The sequence below is a fragment of the Sander lucioperca genome, chromosome 3, assembly GCF_008315115.2.
Source record: "Sander lucioperca isolate FBNREF2018 chromosome 3, SLUC_FBN_1.2, whole genome shotgun sequence".
NCBI classification, from domain to species: Eukaryota; Metazoa; Chordata; class Actinopteri; order Perciformes; family Percidae; genus Sander; species Sander lucioperca.
In genome coordinates this window covers 45,984,904-46,005,975 of record NC_050175.1, presented here as the reverse complement: position 1 = coordinate 46,005,975, position 21,072 = coordinate 45,984,904, and the positions used below count along the sequence as shown (strand labels likewise).

Genomic DNA, 21,072 nt, shown 5'->3' with positions numbered 1-21,072 from the left:
AAGTCCCAAGAGACTGAGCTTCTGTCAGCGAACCCTAATGTTAGCTTTGCTGAGTTACAATCATGCTAACCATAACCGACACACAGAAATACCTTTCTCTGAGAGCGGATGACCCTGAAAGCCTAGCTGCTGTTCATCGTGCGTGGCCCTTCAAATAAAGAGCTGACCTGGTTCATCTTTAACATTGATAAATAACATGATTAATGGTGGCATATGCAGCAATCATCTTTGTGACCTCTCACATGAAAAACAAATTGTGAAGAAATTTCAGGTGTTCAGACACTAAAAAGTTAGCAAAAAGTAAAATTCATGAATTTCCTACTTGTGTGAGCCTTGTTCTCAGGCATTACAATTTAAAGCGTAACTCTCGCCGAAATGCAACCTAGGGTCTTTTTGTGAATGTACCTGAATCAAAGTTTAGTTTAAAAGCATATTTAGGACGGTATCGCCACTCTTAAGATTTACCTTATTTTCATTTTTGGGTCAAATGGCCTTTTGAATGGGAGTGCTAGGGACACTTTGATGCTAGCCTCAAAATAGCTATTTTTAAACCACTAAGAAGGCTCGACACAACATGAGACTTTGCTCCAAATATCTCCAAGAGCTCTACACCTTAACTCCACCGGTGACCAAGATATACTATAACCAGGAGCTCTACACCTTAACTCTACCGGTGACCAAGATATACTATAACCAGGAGCTCTACACCTTAACTCCACCGGTGACCAAGATATACTATAACCAGGAGCTCTACACCTTAACTCCACCGGTGACCAAGATATACTATAACCAGGAGCTCTACACCTTAACTCCACCGGTGACCAAGATATACTATAACCAGGAGCTCTACACCTTAACTCCACCGGTGACCAAGATATACTATAACCAGGAGCTCTACACCTTAACTCCACCGGTGACCAAGATATACTATAACCAGGAGCTCTACACCTTAACTCCACCGGTGACCAAGATATACTATAACCAGGAGCTCTACACCTTAACTAAAGCTTTGACAACATTGGTTGTGTTCAGAGTTTACTAAAAAGAAAGCTTTTGAGCAACTCACTATAGCTGTTGTTCTTCCGTTCGCTGTCTATCGAGCCAGTCAAAGCAGTGTCATATAAGAAGGACATTTCCTCCTATGGAGTCCGTTCATTTGCATTTGGAGATCGCCTTTTTTTGACTGGGAAAATGGTGGATAGCGTAAACAACAACTGCTAACGTGAGTTGCTCAAAACCATTTTTAGTGGAGTCTCAGACTCACCAAATATTCTAGTTGGTCTCGATGGAGTCCAGCAATATATACTTTAATTAGATTCAGATTAGATTAGATTCAACTTTATTGTCATTGTGCAGAATACAAGTACAAAGACAACGAAATGCAGTTTACGTCTAACCAGAAGTGCAAAAAAGCAGAAAGTAACTTCAGAAAACGGGTTCTAGTTTTTCAGCTTTAGGTCTGTGAATTAAAACCTTTCCTAAAAAATGAATAGAAACATGCCTTTCTGCCGTTCATACCTTGGGACTACTAATTTAGGATTTGTTTTTCATGTTGGAGTCTAAAAAGACACACGTTTTTGTCAGTGATCAATTTGACCTTTTTTTATATCATTGACTGCTAAAATGTGTTATCTGCTCCTGCCTGGGGACAGACAGCCTGAAACAGCCTGCATCTTTCACAAACTACTGTCCTATTTAATAATAACCGCCACTTCCAGTTGGTCAGAATTTGTCAACATGTCTATGGTGAGCAGTATGCCATATTAGGATGAAATGTAGTTGGTTTTTACACCCATATAAGTTGGCCCACTTGTGTTTCCCCAGGATCTTTCTGAGTCTGCTGCTGCTGTCCTATAACCATGATGCTCTAGGCCGCTGTGCTCAGTGTCCTTTTCCTCTCTGTCTACAGCTTTACTATACAGGTAAACCTCATCACACACTTTTCATGCATATGGACAGACACTTTCTCAACAATTTTATGATACAATTTGAAAATAAATGTAATACATTCTGAAATTTTAGAGTGCATAATTACATTTGTCCCCAATAATATACAAGGCTTTGCAGTATAGTCTGACTGGTCAATGTACAGTATCTGGGAACGTTTAGTATTTAATTGTGTGGTCATTTATATGGAAACCTTTGTGTAAACAAAGATCATTTGGTAAATTGTGTGGAAGCCCTGTAAGGCAAGGTGAAAAAGAACCTGGAGCCACTGTTGGTCAAACCAAGATCAACTTTAAGACTAGAAAATGCATTTCCTGCAGAAAATGCAAGGGAATGCTGAATAGCTAAATTGCTAAAGCTAAACTGGTTTAATAGCTAGTATTGAGGATAGATTGTTTTAATTAACATGAATTTCACTAAAAAGTTGAAACACCACTGATGTATAAAAGATGTGGAATGTTTAAAGTTTTTTTGAAAAAGCTGATGCTAAACTGAATTGTTGACTTGAAAAGTTCAACGATGCTAAACGATGTAGAACATTGTGAGGTCTGAATTTATTTTTTAACTGAAATTATGAATAAGTATGGAACAATTACAAATGATGTGAGAAACATTGATGAAAATGCAGAAATATTAAAAAAATGTTTGAAAAATCTCAAATGGAAGTTGGCATTAGGCTTACCTTCATAAGCTAAGATCCACTTTAGGATGATCTCTCGTATATAGGAGATATACGGAAGAGGATTAGGGCCTCATGGGAAAGATGTATTTGAGTTCTGAGTTTAAACTCGTGATTCTGAGTGATAGTCTGAACTCTTCTGTAGTGATAACACCTACATAGGAGATAAGCCTTTCAGGGCTTCCCTAAAACTGCTAAAGTTAACCATTGTGTTGTCCTCCTGCCCACTATGCAACTTTTTCTGCAGCTTTTTCCAACATTTTTGTCAATTTTTGTTACTTTTTTCCAAGTTTTTTTTTTTCAGTTTTGCCGATGTTTTTGTTGCTTCTTTGACGTTTTTTTTTTTTTTTTTTTTAAATGTTATAAAATTTAATAAAACACCCACATTCAATGAAAGTAGTGAACTGACAATTGATATTACTTGTGAGGAGCGTTGTATGGAACCATCCACGGTATTTTTTGGGACATTTTGGTTGATAGAAACCCAAATTTCTGATATAGAAAGTTTTAGAAAATGGGTCATATTTGACTGGAGGACAACAGGAGAGTTACAGTGAGATTCTTTGTAGTTTGAGGATTGTGTTGCATTCTAATACAGTGTGTGATTGCAAGAAATTAGCTTTCTCTGCCTCGATAGATGTATATAAAGAAAAACATACTAGTTTTCACCCACAATGAGGCTGAAGTAGTGTTGAAATAAAAGTCAAATCACTGACTGAACTAAATTCTCTCTGAACTTAGAAGCCAGTTTCCACGTTAAATTCAGTGGCTCCATATCGATCCAGCTCTATTTAACCTTTGTGTTGACCAGGCAACTTTTTGGTTTTCTCAGTCATAATTTTAAATAAAAACTTTTATTTTTTTAAACATTTTATCGTTCTTTTTCAAATTTTTTCCAACTTTTTTTGAAACTTTTTTGAAACGTAATTTTGTCAATTTCTTTTCTTCAAATGTTATAAAATTTAATATAACACCCAAATTCAATGAAAGTAGTCAGCTGATAATTGATGTTACTTGTGCGTTATATGGAGCCATCCATGTAATTTTCTTTTTTGGACAGTTTAGTTGAAAGAAAACCCAGATTTGTGATGTAGAAACTTTTTGAAAATGTGTCAGATTTGACCGGAGAACACCAGAGGCCTGTACTATGAAGCGAGATCAACGTGTCCTGGATTTCTTTCAGTGATCCGGCTTCACCTAACCTAACAACCGCGGTCCCGCATAACCTGTATCACGACGCTGGTTATCAACTAGTTCAGTCAACCCAGGGTTTCCCAATCCAGCGGCGCACGTTCACATAAAAGAGGCGGTGTTTGCGCACCACGACGACCAATCGCAAACATCTACCAGAGCCGCATATTTTACATAAGAAGAGCAAACTATAATTCTACATAAATATGAAGAACACAGACACGGTTTAACAGGCAAAATGCAGGAAGGAAAGCTGGCAAAAAAGCCGACGCTGTTATGCGTAAATCACAACGCTTATCCTATCAATATCACTTCCAGTGGTGTAGTCTACGTGATAGTAAGCTCCAGGATGTCTATATACCCACTTAAAAATGCCCAATGACATGTAACATACTTTCTATTATATTTTTGATACATGTTGAATTGTCATCATTGCTTTTTTCTAAGGTTTTTTTTTTTTTAAACGTAAATTGTTGCATAAAAGTGTATCGGAATGCAGGAAATGAAATCATCAATGCTTAAAACTTCCCTGGGGGAGGACACCCAGACCCCCCCACTATGATATGCCCCCCTTCTGCCCCAAAGGCAGATTCTGGCCAATATACAGTACAGTACACCCACTATAAATAATATCAAAACATAATTCTAACCGATGTCCGTATTGGCAACACACGGCTGAAGAAGCCGACAAATAGCCTATAAGTAATTCCGTCCGCTGAAAATCTATATCTTTCATGAAGATACCCATCAGGGAATGTTAATGGGGTTGTCGGTCTCTAAATGTTTTAACTTTTATGAGCGCACTTCTCTCTCTCCGCCCACCGAGCTCCAGCTGATCTTCTAAGAGCGGTGACGCCGTTATCAGTCGAGTATTGATTGGTCAGTAGGCGGGGCTTTTACACCGGTTGATCTCTGATCTCCAACATAACCTGCTCCCGACCAGGTTAGGTGTTCAGGATAAGTTACCACGGTGATTGAACCCGGTAACAACTAATCCACCTTCGTAGTACAGGAAACCCTGGGTTAAACCTGAAGTTAGCTCGTTAACGCCAAATCTCGCTTCGTAGTACAGGCCTCTGGAAGGTTAACCAACGGTTACTTTGTGTCTTATTACAGACTTCCTTTGAAAAGTCTGAGGAGAACTCAGGTAAGACATGGTTACTTTACAGACACATTCTGTAAAAATATAAAGCTGTACATTGTGTAACAGATACACGGATGAACAGATTTCTACTCCACAGGCAACGCCATTGAGAACAATGATGTCAGTGTGTCCACGCTGTTGGAGAAGGCCAATGTTAATATTGGTATGTTCATGTCCACGGCAACTGCTTTATTCATTCTCTTTGGTGACATTATCACTCAAGCAACAAATGTGTCAGGGCCAGTGAGGCCAGGTAAGAGACTGTGGAATCAAAAGCAGACTCAGAGTAGATTATATAGGTTTTAATGAAGAAACACAGGTATAGGCAGCCAGGTAGGCAGCGTAAACTCAAAAAGTAAAAAACACGGCAGAGGTAAACAGGCTGGGCTCAGTCAGATATCCAAAGTGGCAAAAAAACGGCAGAGTTTGGTACACAGGTTGGCAGACAAAAAGGGAAGGCAAGGTCCAAGCGAAGGTTTCCAGGAAGGTTAAAGTCCAATATCCCAGTCCAAAAACACACAGGCTATGGTCAAAAACCAGTAAATCCAATAGAACAAGTGTATACACTAGAATCCACACTGAAAGACGTAACAATCTCGCAAAGAGTGTTCCTCCTGGCACTGCTTAAAAGCTACGGCTAACGAGGAGAGTGCAACAGCTGTGGCAGTGCAAGCTGATGATTGGCAACTCCCTTGTAGTCAACCAGGAGCCAGGATAGAGGGAAAACCTGGACCGGAGTCCAGGAACAGCAGAGGCATGACAGGTCACAGGGTAAGAAGAGGGGATTCTGGGCCGAACTGTGACAAAATGTACAGGAATACTTATCCAACCTTACATATATAAATAATAAATAATGCAGGTGTTAGTACATACCTGAAAGTATACAGCAGAGATACTGCATTGTGGAAGAAGAGCTTATATCAGACCCAGATTTGACCGGTTTTTAACACAGTAGTTAAATCAAGAAAATGAAATGCTTTATCTAAACGCACTTGGTCGGGACTATTGGCGTCCCTTTTGACGCTGTTACGTTTAGGAAAGGTTTGTGGGTGGGCTTACGCTTCCGTGACACGCGGGAAGAACGGGACGGTTGGGTTTAGGAAAAGAAGAAAGAGACTTTAGGTCACGTGACACACGGAACACGATCCCTGGTCTCCTGGGTGAAAGTCCTGCGTTTTGGGGAATTTCGGCCTTTCATACTACTCGCTACCGTAGTCGCTCTTAGTGTTACCTCATCTTCAAACCCATGTAGCTGCTGCTCTGCCCGGTACGTTGTCACTACCTGATGTGAGTCGAGTGCAGATGTGAGTCGCGCATGCTCAGATTAAAACGCTTTACGGCATAACGTGTCATACTGACATTTGTGAAATCCATAAAATAATAAACTTTTCTCATTACAAACAATAACAGAAGACGGAAATCATTTCAAAAAATCTATGACTGTTTGATTGCTAACTTGTAGCCAGCAGTAAACTGGGGCGCTTTTTTCCGACGCGTCAGACGCTGACAGCCACTGACCAAACGTCCATATTTTACGAGTTTGGAGTGAGAACGGGTTGGTTTTTCATTGATTCATCGTCTTGACATGAAAACAGGGGCTTCGTCAGAGCAAATATCATGTTTGTGCTTTCTGTTAGCTGCATGTGAAGTAAAGGAACAGTTTAATGAGTTAGAGGGGATCGTTCCTGAACTACTACGTGACTTTCCTGCATAAAATGCGTGTGAATGCTGAAAGCTGAAAGCTAATGTAGAAATATTTAAAGATTTCTTTTGAAAAGTTAAACTAAATCGTTGTTGTTGTTTAAAAGTAGAGCAATGCCAAAAGATGTGGAACACTGTACGGTTTGATAGGAGTGTGTATTTAAAATGATTTTAAAGGTGTGAGAGGGAGAAACCAGCCCAGTCATGCTAGGAATGTCCTAAAGATTGTTGAATGGTTTCTGTAGACATACGTAGATAGAGTCCAAACAACACACACAAGAAGTCAGATGGATCATTCTAATGGAGAAAGTCCTAAACCCAACGCAACGTTGTTTTTGTAAATGATGTCACCATGATGTCACCAGGTTGCGGCATTCCTGCTATCACTCCCGTCATCAGCGGATACCCTCGTACCATCAACGGATACCCTCGTACCATCAGCGGATACCCTCGTACCATCAGCGGATACCCTCGTACCATCAGCGGATACCCTCGTACCATCAGCGGATACCCTCGTACCATCAGCGGATACCCTCGTACCATTGGATACTCTCGTATCATCAACGGTGAGGAGGCTGTGCCCCACTCCTGGCCCTGGCAGGTGTCCCTGCAGGTAAACACACACACACACACACACACACACAGAGACACAGACACACACACACACACAGACACACACATACACACACATACAGAGAGACACACACAGACACACACACACACAAACAGACACACACACACACACACACACACACACACACACACACACAGAGACACACCACACACACACACACACACACACACACACACACACAGACACACACAGACACACACAGACACACACACACACACACACTAGAGTCTGGATTGGGCTGAATTTTTCTGTACGAGCCGTCAGTTAAAATCTAATTTCTTTCTCATACTAATGACACACGTACGTGTGTTTGTGTGGAAAGCTTTTATTAAGCAACTATAGGAATTATTATTAATTTAATATTATAATTGTAATATTATTAAGAACTATAGGAAGGCATTCAGAAATGTCAACAGATGAGGTCATCAGCACACACGGGGCAACAAGCTCATGTTACCAAGCTGTTTAATTTAAAATGTTCAACGTGCTAACCTTTCCTGATTGCTTGGTTTCCGACAGTCAGAAAGCCAGGGGAGACTCGTTACCTCCAATGCCGACGTTATAAAATGAATAACGTGGGGGTTAAAATCCCGTTTCTGTGAGCAAATGAATGAACTTGGCTTTCAGTCTGGAGTTTATCTCGGACACCTCACACACTCTCACAACAACTTAAAGGAGAATTCCGGTCTATTTCAACACGTAGCTCTGTTGTTTGTTAATTTGGAGTGCTGTCAGTAGCAAGAAAAACAAAACCAATCGGTGCTGCCTACATCGTGTTATCCTCCTGCTAGAGTTAGCACCCAACAGGCTGAAACAGGGCAAGTTTTAAACGTGTTTTTAGCCTCTAAACATCTAAACAAATCTTAATGTAAAAATGTCACTTTCTTTTATGCTAACCTTATAAACCAATATGGGAGATAGTTACGTGTAAACATCTTAGGTTAGCTAATGTTGTATTTTGGTTTCTCCCTTGTAAGATATGTCAAAAACAGTAACAGATGAAGTAACATGAAGTCAAGTACATGTACATTTAGTGTACTGTAATTGTAACCTGTACTGGATACAGTATTTTATATTTGTAGCGCCCATAAGTCTGTCCTTGTTATAGTGTCAACTTACTATATTACCTTCTAACAGATGTATTCACAGTAATGGGCCAATCTACTAATCTATTAAATCACTAATTTAGTTGTGACAACCCCGTTTGGGGTGCTTCTCAATGCTTTTAGCATTGGGGTCTAACACTAATGTTACTTTTACTTTATGACAATAGCCCTGAAAGTGTTTAAAATGGTTGCTTTGTGACTAAACCTTTATTATGAGCTGCTTTAACTTATAAGCTCTCACCATATGATCCATTTTCATCATGATAAGGTTTAACAAATCTTAATGTAGCTGTATTGGATACAGTATTTTATGTATTGTCATTTGCTGAGCTAACGGTGTTATGCACACTACTGTAGTAGCTGTATGACAACGGGGACATGTTTTGTTGTGATTCTCCATGTTGACATGGTGACTGCTTTGGGTATATGGAGAGAAATTAATTATATTTCCCTCAGTCTGCAGCATTGTACTTCTATAGTGTAGTGTACTTATTTTATATTTGCACTTTCTCTGTTTACTTCATTTACAGTACTATAATCACGAGAAGTAGAATTTCTAAAAGTGTTTTCGATTAGCAACAACAGCGGATAACTGGTTCCAACAGAATTAAGTCATATGTTTCTGCTAAGCGGGTGTGTGGTTGTTGTCAAAAACAGTAACAGATGAAGTAACATGAAGTCAAGTACATGTACATTTAGTGGACTGTAATTGTAACCTGTACTGGATACAGTATTTTGTTTGTCTGTTGTTTGCTGAGCTAACAGTGTTATGCACACTACTGCAGTAGCTGTATGAAAACTGGGACATGTCGTCCGTTGCTGCGTGCGCAGCTCGCATGCATGATGACATCGTGATGGGATCCATATTACGGAGGGGGGTGTGACGGATGGGGATAATATTGAATCTTATTTAGATTTTGTAAACGTGTTAAAACGTAGGTTTAGACCAATGGTTAACGGCTAAAAAGTTAGGGGTCAGGACAGTGTGTCCAACTGTCATTCAGGGTGTGGTTTGTAGTGTTTAAAAGGACAAGTCTATTCACTTTTCCCCTGCTGTTTTTAGCTAGCATTGCTAGTTAGCTTGTTAGCTTGTTTTGCCCACAATGCCCAAGCCTCAATCTGGATAAAACTACTGCATCTTTTCTCTGACATCTATAATCACGTCTTTCTTTCTCTACCATTCTTTGTACTGAATAATAAGTTTATCCCCTTCCTTTCACAATCCCATGAATTTTGCCACATTTATTTTACTGACCTATTAATTATTTCTGCATAATCTAGTGACCCATAGGCTACTGAACGTAAATTTGAACTATTTCCTTCTGCATTGCTGTCTTTGCCACCTCATCTGCCTCCTCATTACCCTCCACACCCATGTGCGCTGGAACCCACAGAAACCCCACCTCATACCCTGCTTTATGAATTCTATACAATACCTACATAATTTACACAAGCAAATCAGGCCTGGACCTTGTTTTGGTACCTTTAATTGTAATTAGGGATGCAGCTGAATCACTACATATGACAGAGTGTTCCTGTTTGTTATCTTCAACCCACCTTACTGCCCATAGAACTGCCACTAACTCTGCAGTAAATACTGATAAGTGATCTGGAATCCTACAACCTTTTATATAACCTATTTCAGGTATACTAATACCAAAAGTCACTTTACCGCTCTCAGGATCCTTCGACCCGTCAGTATAAATTTGTAGGTAGCCTCCCCACATTTGATACTGCCGGGATTTTATCTCCTCCACTACCCCCTCTGACATCTTTCTTTTGCTTGTTTTCAAAAAATATAAATCAACAATGGGATCTGGAATCAACCACAAAGGTACATCTGAACAACATATTGGTGGACACACATTCAAATTCACAATACCAATTTCATCTGCCATAGATGAGTGATAGATAGATAGAAGTGTTTCTGTAAAGTTTGTTTCGACCAATCTTGCTGTTCCCATTAACTCCCAATGCTGAATCAACAGGTTTTTTGTTGGTAATTTTCCAGTCTGTCCTTTTAGTTTCATTAAATACTTCAACCCCAGTTTACGTCTTCTTATACCTAACAGCATCTCCCCTGTTTATATTAATAGCGCCGGTATTGGAGTTGTACGAAACGCTGCACTACACACTCTAAGGGCTTTTGCTTGGACTATATCAATTTGACTAATCACTGAAGGGGCTGCTGACCCATATACCATAGAGCCATAATCAATAGTTGATCTTATCATTGCTCTGTATATCATCATCATAGAGTCACTATCAGCCCCCAATCAGACCCAGACACACACCTTAGAACATTAATTATTTCCCCACATTTAGACAAAACCATCTCAATATGTTTTTCCATGTCAGTCTTTTTAAATTTAAAGTTTTTTACTCTTTCAATAGTCGTATTATATATTTGTATCAGCCGTGTTGGCATTTTCTTCTTATGTCCAAATACCATGTATTTTGTTTTTTCTATTGATATTTTAAAGCCCCAATCATTAGCCCATTCAGATACCCAGGGACGTCACTAGGATTGAAAGACAGCGGGGGCTTAGCCCCGAGGCTATGCAAAACTTTCTCTTGCAAAATCTTACTTACAAACTCTAAAGTTAGCTTTTAGATACATCAAAGCTGCATGGGGGGGATTTACATAGGCCAGACTGAGCTCCTGCTGAGTTCTTCTTTAGACTAAGACTTAACCGTTATCTATCTGCCCGTGTAAATATGTGGTAAAGTAATACCATACTTAATTCATCTCTCTATTAGATAAGTTGCAGGTCAAAATCAGACTATTTAATTACTAGGGGTGTAACGATACACGTATTCATATTGAACCGTTCGGTACGAGGCTTTCAGTTAGGTCATTACAAACGGAATGATTCATTGGACTAATCCTATTTCATCTTTAAAAAAAGAGCTTCAATTATGTGAAATATAATGTTCTCAGTGCCGCTGCACTCAACAAGCAGCCCAAATGACAAAACAGGCAACATGCTGTCTGTCCTTCCCACTCCTAAAGAAAAACACACTACTCCAGTCAGGCATGATACGCTGAACTAGCTCGTTGATATATGGTTGACCAGGATTTAAAGTATGTCTGAATTTAATAACCTGAATGCAAGATGAATAAAAGTTTTAGTATGTATGTATGTATGTATGTACAACACGTTCTCACACTCATCTCATAACATATGGACGCTTGGTCAGGTGCCTTTGTCGTTGTTATTGACGCTAAAAGTCTCCTTTAGCACTTTATGTAAACGCGCTTGGTCGGGACTATTGCCGTCTATTTTGACGCAGTTATGTTAAGGAACAGGTTGTGGGTGGGCGTACGGTTCTGTGACACGCGGGAGGAAAGAAAAGAACGACTATATCAAGCGTGACAAGCGGGACGCAAACCCCTTTTCTCCTGGGTGAAATACTACTCTCTAAATCCTCTCTAACTGCTGCTCTCCCCGGGGCGTTACACAAACACGCTAAAAGATGCCTTTTTTGTCGCATCAGACGCTGACAGCCACTGTCCAAACGTTCTGATTTTACCAGTTCGGAATGAGAACGGGTTGGTATGTATGTATGTATGCTCATATATAGCCTAGTCTACATTAAGGCAACATCTACATACTTGTTTAATTTATTACAGCAAAGGAATGCAGAAAGTTAAGTTGGTCAGAATCAAGCATATATAATAAATATCATGAAATAATTTAATTTAGGCCATGCCTTGGTGCCTCTCTCTCTCTCTCTCTCTCTCTCTCTCTCTCTCTCCTAAAATATCTTCCAGTATCCATGTGTTCAATGAATTGAAGGATATACTGGTACAATAGCATTAACAGTGACACTATGATATTTAGGGACTGATATTGTTTTAATACTATAGAGATAGCAGGCTATATTAATGGTAAAGAATAGAGAGCTTTGGATACCTTACTAGGAGAGCTATTTCTTGTATTTCACTGGTTTACACTAGCTAGACTATTGGTTTCTATAGCCAACTAAAATATTCCTTTATCTTTACCTCAAGTAAATGTAGCTGAAGTGAAGCAAGTAAAAGTCATTAACAACAGCTTACAATTTGACTCTGTATCACTCACTGTGTGTGCGGTACGTAGACTGTATAATATACAGTATATTATACAGTCTATGGTATATTATACAGTCTATGGCGCGGTAGCAAGTCCAGACCAAAGATTAGTGACGAGACGAGATAAATCCTGCAGCTACTGCAACACAGCGGTCTGCAGCGTTCTGAGAGCTGCCAGTTTAAACCAATGAGAAGAGACCAGACGGTGGATCATCTTCATAGCCATGGACTCTTTGTGCTTCTGTCTAACTTTCTCCCTTTCCGGCTTTTTTGTAGCTGGATATATTATTTGTTGTTTCTAATTATGAATTTGGATAACGTTAATGATAGTGAGATACTGGTGGAAACGGCGTGTTCTAGAGAGAGGCTCACGAGCGGCCGCTGGCACGGTAACGGTATGTGGACGAGCGAGGTAGAGAGTTACTGGAGAGAGAGAGCGCCAGGCAGCATTAAAACATAGCAGGGAATCAGAGAAATAAAATGTTGTTTTCGCTGATTTATCACTCAAAATGCCAGTTGACAGTTTGTGAAATAAAAATAAAAGACTGCAGTGCACGACGACACCAACAGATGAACGGTGAAGGAAGATTGATTCCACGTACTGAGTGATACAGAGTGCACTGGTAAAAAAAAAAAAAATCGTATTATTATTTGGGGGGGCTTAGGAACATTTTGGGGTAGCTTCAGCCCCCCTAAAATAGGCATAACGACGACCCTTGAAATTAGCCACAAATTTACCAGCTATAATATTAATGATGCTTACATGTCAATGCATCAATAATTATAATCCAAAAATATATATTATTTGAAGGGCCATTCTGCAAGATGAGTACTTTTACTTTTGGTACTTTAAGTATAACTGATGCAAATACATATGTACTTTTACTTAAGTTAGTATTTCAATACAGGACGCTTACTAGTATTTCAACACTGTTGTATTGCTACTTTTACTTTAGCTCACCTGTTGAGCTACCAGCTACCACGTACTAAGGTTAACATGAGTTGTGTTAGTGAACGTGTTTTCTTGGTTGCAGTACTCCAATGGCTTCCACTTCTGCGGCGGCTCTCTGGTCAACAAGAACTGGGTGGTGACGGCTGCTCACTGTGACGTCAGGTCAGTACACGCTTTCATGGGTTTTATGAGTTCTGCACATTAAGTTCCCCTACTTTTTAGAACGGCCCAAGCCCAATGAATCAAATAAAATTGTCTCAGATCTAACGACTATGAGTGAGTTTTGTCTTCATGCTTTTAGAGTTATGTACTCCTCATCTAGACATGGTGATAATAATGGTCATAAATTATGTGAAAAAGCATTTCATCTTTATTGAAAAACATCACATTTTCTTGAGGAAGAATAGCTATACCCCCAAATACATGTACCCAAGTCTTCCACAAACAGAGGGACAACTCTGCATTGTTAAGTAAATCTTAAATCCTTGGCCCTGTTTGTGGTTTTAAGAAACCCATATTTCTGATACAAAAAACATTGAAAACGGGTCAAATTTGAACACAAGGGTTAAGTCCCTGAATCTGAAAAGTTATACTGGGATCAATGTCAACTTCAACATGAACTATGTTTAGTATGAGTTCCTTCAGGTGTTTCTGTTCTCTTCGTGCAGGACGCCCCACCGCGTGATCCTCGGAGAGCACGACCGCTCCTCCAACGCCGAGAACATCCAGGTCATGAAGGTGAGTGGCATCTGCTCGCGGTCCCATCATGCCATTTTCCTTGTGCGCTGTAACAAGATTCTGTAGTTTTCACAAATGCCTACTGCATATCTGTATACAGTATGTTGCTGTAGATTTCACAGTTTTCTTCTTCCTTGTGTGTGTGTTCGCCACTCATAACGATGTCATTTCCTATCAGGTGTTCAAGCACCCCCACTATAACTATGGCGTCAGGTTCAACAACGACATCCAGCTGGTGAAGCTGGCCAGCTCCGCAAAGATGAACACGCATGTTTCCCCCGTGTGCGTGGCCGAGACTGGAGACTACATCGCCGGAGGCACAAAATGCGTGACCACTGGCTGGGGCCTGACCCACTCTGACTGTGAGAGCCAATTAGAGGAGAGCAAAGGCAGGGCCTGTAGAGTTATTAGTTGAGGCACACAGAATCTGAAGATGCCAAATTTTTCGCAGGTTTGAAAAGAATGAAAGCTGCAAGCCGCGACGTACGGGCACTCACACCTCCCCGTACGTCGGGGTTACCAGCTGAACGGCCGTTGGCTCGGACGTGCATTTGTGCAACCGTGAGACACCTTGCGTAGCCAAAATGTCCGCTACACCACACCAGCATCGTTCAACAAAGACTCAAGTTTTTTAATAACTTCTCATAGTTACGGTTTTTAAGGTTTAAGTCCATCGGGTTAAATCTGTAGGAGTTTGTTAATGAATATAAGATATACCAATTAGAGAGGAGATTATATAAAATCTCTGTGTAACGTTGCTCAGAGGTTCCGGTTAATGTTGCTCGAGCAGATTTTCATTCTGGATCACCCCTGAAAACTGTAAAAAAGAGATGTTGCCTCCAACATGTAGGGTCTCTGTGTGGATGGCCTCTGACCTTTGGCCCTCGGTGGTTCGCTGGGTGTTGATCAGTGTATGATAGAATGTGTAAATATGGGTTAATAGGTGTGGCAGCAATCGCTTCAGGGTGTCGGGTCAGGACACTGCTCCAATGTTCAGGTGAGAGTGTGGGGAGAAAGGAGCAGAGTTTTTATGTGTTTATATAAACAAATAGGCTTGTGTTTCTGTGTGTGTGTTGTTCTGTAACAACAAAGCACAGCAATACAGACCGTTTAGGAAGGATAATTACAGACCAATAGCAAAGACAAACCTAAGCTAAACATAGCCATCTACGAATAGCATGCACAGAGCAATGTTAATGGCTAACAATAATAACTAGAATGCAATGAGCTATCAATTAAAGATTAGCAAACACAAAGGCATTCATGTAACCTATATAAATCACAGTCAAACGAATTATAAAAAGCATTTAAACAGAATAAACAACCAAAATATTCAGTGAACAGCATATAATAGCTGCGAGAATGTGAAACACAGTTCAACACAGTTACAACAGTCTGTTAGCTTCAAACAGTTACAAGCTAGCAGCTAGCTCTGAATCCTGTTTTAAGCTAACAGAAACCTATTCACAGCTAATAAACACTAACTGTGTGTTACCTAACACAACAATTAAGCATACATTTCCATGGACGCACACACTAGAAAGAAACTGTCCATCCAAAATCGCCGCAGACTAAACTCAAGTCCAGCTGATGTCTGCTCCTCTGTGCTTCTCACTCGCTGCTGCGTTCAGGGGGCGTCGTCAGTGTAGGCACACAGAGTGCACATGCAGAGCACGTGATCAGGCACAGTGGAAACATAATGCACAGGGCATGATCTTTTTTACAATCAGTGATGTTTGTGTGTGTGTGTGTTGCAGCCCCCAACACCCCCACCCGTCTGCAGCAGGTCGCCCTCCCCCTGCTGACCAATGAACAGTGCCGCCGTTACTTTGGCAACAGCCTCAGTAGGCAGATGATCTGTGCCGGAGCGTCCGGAGTTTCTTCCTGCAAGGTGAGGGGCGCTAACGCCGGCAAACCGGGGCTTGTTTACTTCATTTAGTGGTTAAAGTAGCTGAAAGCTGAACTAGTTGTCGTGTAGTTTCCTTCATGTTCTTTACGTTGGGTTGTGTGTTTCAGGGCGACTCCGGCGGTCCTCTGGTCTGCCAGAAGGCCGGCGCCTGGACTCTGGTCGGCATCGTGTCCTGGGGCAGCGGTGACTGCAATCCCAGAAGGCCCGCCGTGTACGCCCGCGTCACCAAGCTCCGTGCCTGGATGGACCAGATCATCACCGCCAACTGAGCATCTCTTTAAACCTGATCATCAATAGGCTGCCCGTAGAGCTCAGTTGGTAGAGCGGGCGCCCATATATAGAGGTTTACTCCTTGACGCAGCAGGCCTGGGTTCAACTTTGACCTGCGGCCCTTTGCTGCATGTCATTCCCTCTCTCTCTCTCCCCTTTCATGTCTTCAGCTGTTCTATCAAATAAAGGCAGAAAATGCCCCCAAAAATAATCTTTAAAAAAATCAATGAATAAAAAAACCCTGATCATCAAAGAAACTCATCTGTTGGTGTCATTTGTTCACTCTGAAAGAATCAGGGAAGGCTAACATGCTAACTTACTGTTTTTTTCTCTGACAGTGAGTTAACATGTTAGCCTAGCTTAGCATAAAGACAACACAGAGGCAAACAGCAAGCCCAAAAGTTATTAAAACAAGTTTGTTCACACTGAACGCTGATGAAAGTAAAGAAATACTTCTGTCCAATCAGGTGATTTCTCTCTGGCAGAGAAACAGTGAGTTAGCATATTAGCTTAGCTTAGCATAAAGGCTGGATGCAGGAAGAAATAGCTAGCTTTGCTGAAAATGTAAAATACACCAACCAACACCTCTAAAGTGAACTTAGATTATTGTCTGTTTACCTTTTACAACAACAGAAAACATTTCTGTTTCTTCACAGATTTCTCCTAAATTCACCAAAAGGTAGCATCACATAAAGCCTCATTTGCATATTTAAACACATTTCACAGACAATTATCTTAATGTAAGAAATTATCTGAAGTCTCATGATGATATCTTACATGATATGTTAACCCTAAGCCACATTGGAAACAGCAGGAAAGTCTGTTGTTTTAACATTTAAATTAAACTAAGTCAGTCAGTCAGTAGGGAGTTGGGCTGGGAACCAGAGGGTTGCTGGTTCAAGTCCCCATATGGACCAAAGTATGGTGGTGGACTGGTAGCTGGAGAGGTGCAGAACCCCCAATTGCTTTGGCCCGCCTTTCCATGGGCAGCCCCACTCTGACATCTCTCAATTAGTGCATATATAGGTACTGAGCATGTGTGTGTAATTCAGGCCTGTGTGTAATAACAACAGAGTGAGAACATTATAATTTCCCCTTGTGGGATTAATAAAGCATAATAAATATAAATTAGATTAGATTCAACTTTATTGTCATTGTGCAGAGTACAAGTACAAAGACAACGAAATGCAGTTCGGTCCAACCAGAAGTGCAAAAAAGCAGAAAAGTGCAATGTGATATACAAAAAGGCTAAAACCATCCTACAGGACTCATCACACCCCAGTCTCACACCATTCAAACTACTGCCGTCGGCAGGAGATATATGGGATTATTTTTGTGTCTTTAATTCCAAGTAAAACTTCTCAAGTATCAAACAAAAATCACTAACTCAAGCAAAAAAAGTGTCACCTCAAAGGTAAAACTTAAAACTTGCAAACAAAACATGTGTGTAGTTGTAAACTATTGGTCTTATATTAGTTTGATATTATGTCCTTTTGTTTCCAGTTCCCTCTGCTTCTTTCTCAATGATCAGTCTCTCCATCACGTTTGTAGTTCTGCTCCCAGCTTTCTCGTTGGCGCTTCCAGAGTCTTTGTTTGCGATTCTGACACAAAACTCTCGCGTGGGCGGGTCTTACAGGGGTGCGTCCTCATTGGCTAATGAGTGTTAAGGGAAAGTTTGAGTGACAGCTCAGCCTCAGGTAAACTAACATTAGAGACTCAGAGTCTGGTCTGGAGGACACACAAGCCACTCCACAGCAGTAGTATATAGTACACAGGTATGCGCGTGCACGTGAATACCCGGCAGCAATGCGCGTGCACGTGTGTTTCTAGCGTTTTGATTGGTCGAACCTCCGTGCACGTCTCGCGTGCACGTTGACGTAATGACGTCATCGCGTCCTTACGTTCGTGGCGCTGTCGTGTCTCTAGCGGCCGATTCTGGGTAGTGCATCTCGCGGACGTAATGACGTTATTGCGTCCTTACGTCAGCACCGCGACCGTGTCTCTAGCGGCCGATTCCGGGTAGCGCATCTCGCGGACGTAATGACGTTATTGCGTCCTTACGTCAGCACCGCGACCGTGTCTCTAGCGGCCGATTCCGGGTAGCGCATCTCGCGGACGTAATGACGTTATTGCGTCCTTACGTCAGCACCGCGACCGTGTCTCTAGCGGCCGATTCCGGGTAGCGCATATCATCATTTACATACAAAAACATCTGATAGACCAATGGCTAGCTGTTACGAGGGGGCTTGCTATTGGTGACTTGTAAATACGCCCTACAGGGTGTGGTTTGTGGTGTTTAAAAACCCTTGTTTCAAGGCGGTCTGATCACTTTTTTATCCTCCGTTTTTTAGCTAGTCTGCTAGCTAGCTTTGTTACCAAGTTTTTTCCCCTCAACAAAGCCCCTTTGGAGATTTTGCTCTTTCTTTCTGTTTGAAAGAAAAAGAGACGGCATTTTTCCAGCAATGTCTTTCTACGCATTTGGACAACAATCCGGATCATCTGGTGTTGAAGAAGGTGAGACAGCTAGAACAGATCCCACTGCATTTGGTTTGAGCCATGTCCATCGAAAAGAGTCATTGCGTTGCGGTGAGACTAATACTGGAGCAACATTCGGTTTGAGCAAGGCCCCCAGAAAAAAGAGATTTCGACCCGACATCTTTTCTACAAGCATGACTGACACGTGTACAGCTGATCTAGAATATTCTGGTGTCAATGGTTACTGTTATTCAATTAGCTACAGTTCCGGATATGTGACATTAGCCGTCTATACTAGTGTTGTCGTCGATTTATCTAGCAAAGCTAAAACAGCCTGTACAATGTCTGTAAAAGACTGGAGTCTTTTTCGTGAGGTTGTCTGTCCTGATCTTGACAATCCTGGCTTTCCGGAGCTAGTGTATGTGTCTCAATGGGACAACAGCAATGGGAACGGTATCTATCGTGTGGAAGCAGACCGTTTCACCAGACCAGCAGAGGATTTTATTTTCCTTAGCGTATGCACCGAAAGGGCAAAGTTAGTTGCAGACAGAGGTCGTGAAGAATGGAAGTTAAAGCCATATCCTGTGTCTAACGAGGAATATGAGAAATGGTTTAAAAACGGCTTCTATATACAATGGTGTGACTGGGAGATATTGAAGACACAGTTTGATACCATCGACTATGTCATCAGAAGAGACAAAATAAGGAATTCTTATGAGAACATAAGAAAAAGATTGATATTTGAGGACGATGCCCAACAGTCTCTGACCCTCCCCAGGACCCTCTATAGACCTAAAATCGTCACACACAAAGACTAACAAAACGGTGGGTCTAATTTGTATGTGCTATTTATTTGCCAAAATAGTTAAAATGCTTTTTTTATTTTTTTGATACTGTGGTTGTAATGTGTGATTTTTTTTCTTCCAGAGCCAATGGATTGGTGTGATATGTCCCCTGGAACGCCATCTGGCAGTCCCGGGTTATTTGCACCTCTGACGATAACAGGCTCACCCCATTCCCTTTCATCATCATCATCATCATCATCATCCCCCACTCTAAATCCGGAACACTTCCTATCAGCACCCCCTATGACACCTCCTCTGCCACCGTCTCTATTGATCTGCACCCCGCCCCCTCAAACATATGCTGTATTACAACAGGATGCTGTTGATTGTTCGGACACAGTGGCGCCTGACCAGACGGATGGGGCGGTGTCGTCTTTGTTTATAGACAGTGTTAAAACAGCGTCGCTACATCTTCTTCACATTGTTCTTTACAAGTATTTGGAGGAGCGGTGTTATGGCTGTCAAATAAATCATCCAAGCCAGAAACAGCATGATTGTTTAGAGGGACTACCAGAGCACTTCTATGTGGTCCACTTTGATCAGCTCATGAAAAGACTGTTGACTGATAAATTCATTGGTGTTGTACAGCGTTTTCTGTCCTTTAAACATCTCAAGGCTGACGAGGGTCGAATCCTTGGAGTAACAGAAACCGTTTTGTACGAGTTGAAATCGGCTGAAGATGTCACGACTAAAATCAAGGCTATGTATGACGCTTTTGTAGGTGATGATGCAATTAAAATAGCCGAAATTAGAGAGATTGGGGACTATTGGAGTAATTTATATGCTAGAAAAAACTAACAGGGTGAAAATATGGGGAATTGTTTATGCCTGTTGTATAACCATATCAGCGTGCGATATCACATATCACATGTATCTGGTATACTAGATCAGGCTATTGCTAATAATGTGAATGATGTTACAAAATACCAATGTAAGAGTGTTAATGTAGATCATACAGCTGTTTGTAGGTTAGAAAAATTGATGGTGATTGTAAGAAGACAACATAGCACACCTCCTTGGGAGGATCTGTTGCAGATGTTATTATCCATGTTAATGACACGAGAGAGTGTAGTGGAAACTTTTTGTGATGTCATAGCTAACATCACACACGATTTTAAGATGTTGAAAGTTTATCACCTACTGGCTATGTATACAATGCTTGTAGATACAGTGAGTTTGTATGTGAAAGAAAAACCCTATAACGACGTCTTACAGGATTTGCAAAAACTACATATATTCATAATCAGTAAAAGCAATGTATCCGAATTAGTAAAGATGCTATCTGTGCTAGAAGCTGTTTCACTGTCTTCATGACTGCTGTGTGTGTTTTTGTAAAAATAAAAAGGAAGACATAACGCTGTTGTGGTCACATGTTTTTAAATGAATCATGGAGAAGGTTATGCAAA

At 41.0% G+C, this 21,072-nt stretch overlaps 2 protein-coding genes across 2 annotated transcripts in view; one reads left to right on the top strand and one right to left on the bottom strand.

Moving 5' to 3' along the window:
* LOC116062651 (chymotrypsin-like protease CTRL-1) overlaps positions 1-21,072 on the bottom strand; it is a 222,391-nt gene that overhangs the window by 14,179 nt on the left and 187,140 nt on the right. The window lies entirely within an intron of this gene.
* LOC116063137 (chymotrypsin A-like) lies at positions 1,738-16,466 on the top strand. Its single transcript, XM_031317997.2, has 9 exons — positions 1,738-1,746; positions 4,934-4,964; positions 5,059-5,214; positions 7,028-7,275; positions 13,512-13,591; positions 14,098-14,197; positions 14,355-14,529; positions 15,925-16,058; positions 16,184-16,466. Exons 1-9 carry the CDS (start codon positions 1,738-1,740, stop codon positions 16,343-16,345), a joined length of 1,095 nt encoding a protein of 364 aa, XP_031173857.2. The 3' UTR covers positions 16,346-16,466.

Bases quoted from the DNA above. Each gene is read 5' to 3' on its own strand.
- LOC116063137 (XM_031317997.2), top strand. The intron at 5,215-7,027 runs GTAAGAGACTGT...TGATGTCACCAG, and splicing joins GTCAGGGCCAGTGAGGCCAG to GTTGCGGCATTCCTGCTATC. The intron at 14,198-14,354 runs GCCATTTTCCTT...CAGGTGTTCAAG, and splicing joins TCTGCTCGCGGTCCCATCAT to CACCCCCACTATAACTATGG.